General features: G+C 35.3%; 1 protein-coding gene across 2 annotated transcripts; it reads right to left on the bottom strand.

Moving 5' to 3' along the window:
- Window positions 1-7,215: 7,215 nt before the first annotated feature.
- lratd1 (LRAT domain containing 1) lies at window positions 7,216-9,125 on the bottom strand. Of its 2 annotated transcripts, none has more exons than XM_039748930.1 (2): window positions 9,019-9,125; window positions 7,216-8,600 (listed from the first exon to the last, which is right to left on the bottom strand). In XM_039748930.1, the coding sequence occupies exon 2, from the start codon at window positions 8,561-8,563 to the stop codon at window positions 7,769-7,771; it is 795 nt and encodes a 264-aa protein (XP_039604864.1). In that variant the 5' UTR covers window positions 8,564-8,600; window positions 9,019-9,125; the 3' UTR covers window positions 7,216-7,768. The 2 variants fall into 2 exon arrangements, with proteins under 2 accessions (XP_039604864.1, XP_039604863.1); XM_039748929.1 differs by lacking the exon at window positions 9,019-9,125 and adding an exon at window positions 8,898-9,000.
- Window positions 9,126-9,522: the final 397 nt, after the last annotated feature.

Genomic DNA, 9,522 nt, shown 5'->3' with positions numbered 1-9,522 from the left:
TGGTCTTTGACATCTATGACAGATGAGAAACTTGCAATTGTGGTGTGAATCGTAGTGAAGAATTGAAAAATGATAATGCTAGAGATAGCAGACATTGCAGGGTTTAGTTATGTTCAGTGGAATCAAACAATTGTTCTTCTTAAACAATTAAACATTAGTAAGATCTGCACATACTGGACACACACAACACTGAGTCCTGAACGGAAGCATCTCTGCATTCAATGTTCCAAACATGAGCTAATGAATTCAGATTGGGAAAGATTCAAAAAGCATTTTGTAACTGGGGTTGAAACTTGGGATACATTAATTTTACCCAGAGCATATACATCAATCAACAACAATGAATTTCAATATCCAAGCTGGTACTAATGTAGTTCAATTTGATTACGTACATGAAAATGCTCACATAACAGGTTCATTACCCTGATTTGCATTGGTTTTTGTGGTAATCGGACAGGGAAAAGAATGCGAAAAGCAGCTGACCTTCCCACTTCTGCTTCATTACAATGCTACCACTTACACTGCACAGGTTGCAAAGGCTGCCCTGCAAAAATACAGATTAAAAGAAAAATCACAAGCAACCTTTTCTTCAGAGCTAACTCTGTGTGACTATCAGAATATCAGAAATTCCCAATCTGAAAGTCACCTTCTTTGGAATGTGTTACACCAGTAGTAAAAATGTCAAATCAGTTAACAGGAAAACACTTATACATTCAAGGCAAAACATTTTTGAACAGCGTAGAAATCTGTGTGACTGACACAGTGTGTTTTGCTGAGAGGGAATATGCTGAAAAATCAAATGTGTTTATTTTTTCTGGTTTCTCTCTTAATGTTTTTAATCTTCCTTATTTTAAGTATATGGAGAGAAAACAGAGAGCTTGCTTTCATCTGGCATTGTTTGATGATTAACCTACTGCAAACACCAGGTTGGGATCTTTGTTTCTTTCTAGTATTTGCCCACCTGCAAGTCAAGACATTAAATTCATCCTGGGATACTAAAATAAAACCTCTTACTTATTATACCTGGTTCTGATTACTTATGCCTCTCTCAATGACATATTTTTAAGAAAGATAACTTGCCCATAAGGACACCATTTCACTGGGAATACATTATAACCTTTCTGTGAAGCCTTTTATCTTAGCACTCCAGAAATTATTTGGGTGCACTCAAAAACAAAAAAAAAAAAGTTTCAACAATAATAGCACAAAATAGATGGTTTTATTTATGGCTACACTTTTTGATGCAGCCTAGCAGCTGTTTTCAGCAGCAAAAGTGCACTTATATAAATTCAAATACAGCATGTAATAAACATCTACAGGAATCCTATCAGAATGCACATATATCATTGGGATATACTTGTTTCTATTATATTTTGAAATTTTTATTTCTGTAATATAGTGAAGATATTGTAAAAAAAAAAAGGAAGAAGAAAAACAATGCTCTTATCCAACGGAGGTCCCACCTGGACAACTAAACGGGTTACCTTGCACGCTGAGTAGTGAAAATGATAAACTGTTGTTTTAACAGTTCATGAAGCACCCTGCCATAATTTAGAGGTTCATTCTCTTCTCCACTAAAATTTATCTAACACCAATGATCCAATGAATTTTCTATATGGGGTGCAGAGTCAGCTGCCGATCTGAGCCCGGAGTAATGGAATAGCAAGTACTGCACGAGGGGCTGGGACACTGCCTGCTCTGTTGTGTCAGCAACACTTGAAGCATTTCAAAAAAAGGTGCATGAATTCTGCTGCTTCTGTTATTTAAGTGCTGTGCAACAGAAAAGCACAGTGAAAATTGCCATTGCAACCATGGTAAAGAGAGCATTGAATAAAAATACATATAAACTGAAGAAGTAAAACTTTGAACTTATGTGGAATATTCCTGTTTATATTAAGCAAAGCTGAATACTATAATATAATGGAACTCAATTGGTGGATGTGTTGATGTTAGTAGTGAATGTATTGTGTGTCAGGTAATATACAGTATGATAAATGATTTTAGCTAACCCATTAGTACTAGGGTGTTGTATCATGTTAGCCATTATGGATGTAGTGAGAATGACACCTTTTATTGGCTAACTAGACAGATTATAATATGCAAGTTTTTGAAGCAACTCGGGCCCCTTCTTCAGGCAAGATGGATTACAGAGGCCCAAGTTGCCTTGAAAGCTTGCATATTGTAATCTTTCTAGTTAGCCAATAAAAAGTGTCATTTTGCTTAACTTCTTACTACAGCTAACCCATTACTAAGAGTAACTTAAAGTATGCACTGATAAAAGGGAAGATTTGAATAAAATAAACGAAATTACAGAAAAATGTAATACACTGCATATTAGTTATAAGTAAGCATACAGCTTAGACAGAAAACGAAAAACAGGAAAACTTCATTAAAACCCAGTAATCCCAGAAAATATTGCATTTTTTAGAATCAGTGACAGATTAGTACAGATAAAAAACATGTAGCCAAACACTACTGAAAACTTAAGAATGCACTTCTTTTTGCGAAAATGATTATTGCATTAACTGCCATGGTCATTTTGCAGTTGGCAAGGTCAAAAACATACATTATAATGAATTCTGGTAAAGAGTAAATTACAGTAGGCAATAGAGGTCTTTTATGCTCATAACAGCCATTCTTACCATCCATGCATAAAAATACCTTAAAAAACTATTAAAATTCAAAATTGTGCTAATTGTCTATTGCATTATCTGCTACTGTTGAAAAAGTAGTCAACTGAATAAGCTTCACAAATGCATATGACAAATGTCATGCAAGTACACTTAAAGAAAATTTCAATTAGTCTCAATATTTTAAACTGAATTCACAAAGAAAGAACTAGTTCTTTTATGTGATATTTTGATTAATGTCAAGTGGTGCTTCTATTTGTGTGTTATATTCTAGAATCTATTGCCACTTACTCCCACAATATGATTTCACTGTATTCTTAAAATTAAACTTTGAAATTAGAAATAATCCAGCACATCACTGGGACTAAAAGAAAAAGACATCAAACACAATGGAACAGCACAAATTGTATAAAAAAAAGGTTTTTTAACAATTAATGCATTGATAAAAGAATATTTTGCATACAATTCTGTTAACCTCACTAGACAAATTAAAACTATATATATATATATATATATATATATATATATATATATATATATATATATATATATATATATATATATCCTGTGTATAATATTTTCTCAAGAAATCAAATATTTGCATTTACAACCCGACCCTTTCATCTATCCATCTTCTCCTTCCAATACTGGGACAGGTTTATATGACTACATGTATTGGGTACAAGGATGGAGTCAGTCATCTTAAACTGAACTCCAGTCCACCACAAAAAGCACTTACTTAAACAAGGCCATTTTTAGAGTTTTTAACCGAACATGCAATTTTCTGGATGTGCTTTCCCCATTACAACAGCAATTTTACAAAGCAGTTTTGAATGAATCAGATTTTTTCAAGGAACTCTATGAAAGAATGACATTTGCAATAAGATGTTGCAAGCCTATCACAAGCAAACCAAATCAGCTGTGTGAACCATACAAATAATAAATTCTACCCTAGTGAAATCCAAAATATGTCAATTGTTTTTGTTTGCTAGAATCATTTAAGGGGGACACTGAAGGCTTTTAGCTACATGAACAGAATTAACATTTGTGCCTGGTTTAAAGAGAAGAGCACAAACAAGCATTGGCTTCAAAGAACAGTTATATGAGCAGCTGTTGTCAGTTATCCTAATTCAGTTGTGATTTTAAAGTGTAAAAAAGAAACGAACTGTGAATCATGCTATTTACTTATAAATAAGATTAGTTCACCAAACAAGTAATGTCGTGATGCTTTTTAAAAAAGATTTTAAAAGCATTCATACAGTATAAGAAACACAGGAATGAGTACATGCTGTTATCAGGGTTGAAGGCATTGCAAACATAAATAAAGCTTTTATGAATTATTTTATTATAGATATGTTTATAATAAAGCTAATTTAGGCATTTAAAAATAGAAAAAAAAAACAGACTGAAAAGCAGTATAAATTGGAAAAATAAAAACATGGCATGCATTCAAATAAAAAATTAGTAACAGCATATGTACTTTCTATAGTAAATACTCAACAAATGACATATATATTTGGTTTATAAGCCTCTTTGGTAAAACCACTGAGATCTTAATAAAAACACGTAGGAACAGTCACATGGCATTAGATAATAGGGTGAGTTATGATTCACATTCAGTCTACAGGTTTTACAAGCCAGTTATCTCAGTTATAAAAATATCATTGGTTTTTTGGTACCCTTGAAAGTATTTTCTCAGTTCTAAAATTAAAATGTAACGAAAACGTATTTACCACATTCCTATTAATGTACTGTGTATATCATTCAGTCTACAACAACTGCCATTTTTAATTATGTTTCAAAGAGTGGCAATCATACCTGCGCTCATATGCTGTACACATGTACAGTACTATGAAAAACTGCATCTATATACTAACAATGTGATATGGAAATGTGTTGAGAAATGGATAGACACTTTCATATGAAAAAGTATTACTTCTAATTCCTCTCACATTCCTTTTTTTCTTTTCTAATTAATGTTTTACACATGGATTTTCCCTGTACTGGATAAATCAGGTCTTATAATAGATGGATAAATATGCCTCTTGGAATTTGTACTGTTTATAGTCATACAATTAAGGAGTCCCTGTGTTTTACAAATATTCCATATACATGCAACAAGTACTTCACCTGTTATGATTAATAATAATACTTAATGTATTTAAAACCTGCTGAAGGTTCTAGATTTCATATATTTTTAAATACATAGTTGATAAAAAAATGTTCTGAGACACAGTACTTGTGATTATTTGTAACGGCCGTTATTGATGCACCATAATTACAACGGTATATTTTAAATCATTCATTCCAGGAAGGTTATTTCTCTTAAAGAAAATATCCTTGTTATTCTTAACAAATTATACTCTGAAAACTTACAGGAAAACTGCCAACGGTTGTTCATGTAATGTACTGAAGCATTTCATGTTTAAATTATTATATTTAATGTACTGTATGACAGATGAATTAGCATTTACTTTTTAAATGTAATGTTTCATCAGCTGACTAACAGAAACAAATTGTAAGAGCATAGGTTGGTATCACTCCGCTAATCTTGCCATTACAGACCTGAGAACCAATAGCAGGAGCTGTCAAAGCACAAAGGATTATGGTCATAGAACTGACCTTCTTTCATCTAACATATTAACTCTCTAGAGAGTCAAACTGCTGGCATTTAAGAATATGTGACTAGATAAAAAAAGAAAGATATCGGACAACAACACAATACATTTTGTAATAAATACAAATGAATGTTTGTTAAGAAAACAGCTATTTCTAATAATCTATTTACCCTGTTAAGCATGCCACTTGTGTTTTAATCCTCTAATAAACATAATTAACTATGTAGCTTTAATCTATGGTATATGACCAATACCATACTGGCTATAAAAGGATACCCTAAATTAAATTGTCTATTGCAGACATTGAATACTTTTTTTTGGTAATAAGCTGACAGGGTAAAGAGAAAGAAATATTATTTTAACTACTTTAAATTAAACAGTTCCTGCTGCTTTCAACAGCAGTAATTCACATCTTTGCTGAAGCAGAGGTGTCGAGCTTATGAAGGTAATATTAAAAGTTTCATGTTTCTGAGAAACTGGGTATGGCTTACCCAGCAGCAATTATGTTGTTTAACAAAATATATGATAACAATGAATTTATGCTATAATTATGATTGATATTATATTTAAATATTTGATGTTAATAAATAACTTTTGTACTATGCATAAATTTAAAAACAGTACTAGTATTATTTGCTGTCAAAGTATAACAAACAATAATTTTTGTGCATTGTAAATATACATGTAAAAATTGTTAATTTACATTTATTTTGTTAGTAACGGTCATTATATTTTATGCTTTATGTGAAAGTTCCTGTTAATTTACATTTATGGTGTTAATAACTGTCATTATGTTTTTTACTTTATGTCATAACTCCAAAACTTATTTAACTTCATAGATGACACAATTATGGTAAAACTTACAGATTTTCAACATTAACAAAACAAAATACTGTAAAAGTGGTTACCAAACTGCTGAACTTGCTATCTTTTATTAAAGTTGGATGCATTTCAATACAAACATAAATACAAACTCATGGGTAGGCCCACAAGGCCACAAACACACACACTGCTATATGGATTTGCACCCAGTTCAAGGAGGGTTGGTTCCTGCCTTGTGCCCAATGCTTCTGGGATTCCTGCAACTCTAAACTTAATAAGTGCATTAAAATGTGGATGGACATAATTAATGGATTATATAATAATTAAAACACAGCAAACCAAACAATGACTATATAAGCCCACACAAACAGATGCCGAACATACAGTTCATTCACACTAAATTAAAAAAAGCAAACAACCCACTTTGGTAAAACTCAGTTCTCTTTGTAAATACAAGCAGCATACATTTTAACTGCTTCTATGAATGCTGAACATGATGAAAACACATTTATGCTCTTTTAAACTATAAAAATGTACTTACTTGCTTATACTCGAGAATATTATTTATGCTGGCATACACCTCAGACAATGTAATTCTGGAACTGTGTGCATATTATTTTAGCCATCTCCTTCTTTAGCTAAATGCACTCAAAAATAAGTTAATTTATTATTTGAAATATTAGTGTTAGTTTGATATTATCTGTGACTTGTTCAAAATTAGTATTTAAATGATAAAAATGATCACATTCTGGAAACCACTAAGCCTTTAAAATGTTTTTTGAAGATCTGTCTTACGCAATTCTATATTGTTAACAAGCCAAATCAAGTAAGACAGACTAAATAATACATTGTGTCCATATAGGATACAAATATAAGCACATCGAGTCTATGCAGACATTAAATATTGCTGTTATTGAGATAGTTTACTCACTCTGTAACCATGCAGTTTGTTCAATTAGTTGTTCTTTCCAGAACAGTTCAATAAATCAGTACAGCCCGAAAATGCACACTTAACATTTTAAACAGCATAACAGAGTACTGAATTAGTAGGAGTCATTCTTTTATTTGAAAATGAAACAAAGGATTTATTTGCTTCAAAAATACAAAAATATGAGATTCAGAACAGAAATAAAAGGATAATTTAATCTGCTCCTCTTGGGAGCACAAAACTGTCATGGCTTGTCATAAATCAAGATTTGCAATAAACACTCCTAGTGTGTCTGTCCTCCTTCACGCATTTTGATCTGTCGCTAACACAATCCTTTCTTGCATTATTAATCTGCCAGGTTTGCAGGATCATTCACTGCAGAGTCTGACTTGCCCATTTACAGGCTGTTAAGCCAAATCAAGCAGAGGCATCAACTTGTGTAGTTCTAGTGGAATGTCTATCTAAAACATGGATTTAAGAAAAAGACACATTAAAACACAATGCAGACGATTTAAAGACAGGGTTTGAGTCGTCTGGAAACCTCTGCTGCCTGTCAGTTACGTTGACACCCATGCAGAAATGGCACACTGGGTCTTTTTATTCCTAATACTGTATGTGTGGCACATTCTATCTCCAAACAGGAAATAAAAAGAATGACAGAGAGAACAATGCCCCTAAACGAGTGGCGCAGCAGCTCTTGTATGTGGCATGCAAGTCCCAACAGGTCACACTCTTGTGTTTTCCCATTGATTCGTACAGCTGCCTCCCGGCTACTGCTTCCCATTGACTATGGATAACTCTTTGAGCACCCGAAGCTTGCCTCTTGTGTCCACCCTCCGTTTTTCTCGTATTAAATCCTCCAAACTGCGAAACATCAATGTGTGCACGTTGCTTTCCGAGAGGTGAATCTTAAGAAAATATTGTTGATCTGCAGTCTGCACCTCCCCTCCGGCTTTAAACTCCCTTTTGCCAAATCTGCACCACGCAGCAAAACTTTCCGAGTTCAGCCAGCAGATCTCGTCGCTCCGGAGCCCCAGGTGGCCACAGGCGTTCTGCATGACAAGGTCGGCTGGCAGGGGTCTGTACCGGTACCAGTTATTAACTATCCTGCCCAGTCGTCCGTTACTGATCTCGTACAAGCTGTCTTTGCGGATTTCCCCTTTGTGCAAATGAATGATGAAGCCATTCCCTTCGTAAACCGCCCAGTGCGGGGGTTGATCGCTGGTGACATAAACAAGTTCCAGGAGGTCCCCTGGCTTGCACATGGACAACAAAGATGTAATTGAGTAAATATGTAAGTCTTCGTTTTCTCGCAATTTGGAGAATATGCATTCCTGGCAACAGAAAGCAGAGTACTCGATCTCGTTTAGGACTAGGTGACCGTCCTCGCCCGGACTGCGATCTTTGTAATTCTCCGGTTGCGATCTGTCATCCAAATCTTCTTCTTCATCCGAGAAAAAATAGGCTACTCCGACCCTCAGCTCGTCCTTTTCGATCCCTGATGGGTCCCCAGTGGGCAGTTCGCTGTAATTCAGGTGGGTGATCCGATCTAGTTGATTTCCCATCAATAACGGGGCAGAGCAAAGACATGGAAGGCAGGATCTAGAAATAAACAACACATTGTACTTAAGGTAACTTCAAACGTGCCCACTTGCACCCGCAGTCCCGCTCCCTGCATACACATTCAGGAGTGCAGTACTTCTAGACAATCCCCTGGGTAGATTCGAAATATTTAAATCATTGTTACACTGCGCGCCAGCAAGATGAACCTTTCTACTTGAGCAGCAAATATAAACTGGAAGTAAGGCGGCAATTGCATTCACTTTTAAACTGCTAGTCTGAGGTATGAATATGAACAAAAAGCGCACCAAGCGCTCCGAATCCAATGAATTAACTCACCCGTGGTTGCTACAGTATGGTGCAGAATTAGAGGACATTGTTCCTTTCTTTTTTAACACGCTGCAATGCATTAAGTAAAGCAATGACTTGTGTTAGTTAAACTAACTGTAAGCCACAATACCTTGCGTTTCCCCCAGATGAGCACTCAGAGCTCCTCGTTTTCCATCTGCGCTTCCCTTCTTCAGTAGCTCGTCTGCCTGTGACCTGCGTGCAATGAAAACTGCACTTCACGTTAAGTAGCTGCACGAATCCCCGCCCCGGCTTCTGCAAACCTGCCTTCGTCCGCCGTCATTGGCCGAGAGTTCTCAGGCAAACACACTGGGGCAGATTCGTGCGCGCGCCTCTATGTGCACGCGCAAAGCCCAGACCTTTGGCGCTACTGACACCTGCCTAGCCGCTCTTGTTCGCGGCTGAAAAAGTGACACGCAATTTGGATTAATGGAAGTTATATATGATAGTACCAGTGGCAATATAAGAATGTATAAATATTTAAATCTTGCTTTTATCGCAAATGCTAACTCTTAAGGTGGCATCAACGGGTAAAAGCATGGCGAGAATCCAGATGTGTGTTGACGGGGGTCTGCGTGTGCGGTGTTGGTTCTTTCCTGTCGAGGTGTTTTTGCCA

This window comes from Polypterus senegalus, chromosome 3 (assembly GCF_016835505.1).
Source record: "Polypterus senegalus isolate Bchr_013 chromosome 3, ASM1683550v1, whole genome shotgun sequence".
Classification (NCBI taxonomy): Eukaryota; Metazoa; Chordata; class Cladistia; order Polypteriformes; family Polypteridae; genus Polypterus; species Polypterus senegalus.
Note: the sequence above shows the minus strand (reverse complement) of the source record. Positions and strands in the feature narration are given on the sequence as shown.

Coding starts and splice junctions, on each gene's coding strand:
- lratd1 (XM_039748929.1), bottom strand. CDS start 8,968: ATGCATTGCAGCGTGTTAAAAAAGAAAGGAACAATGTCCTCTAATTCT. Junction 8,601..8,897: donor CCATACTGTAGCAACCACGG/GTGAGTTAATTC, acceptor GTTTATTTCTAG/ATCCTGCCTTCCATGTCTTT.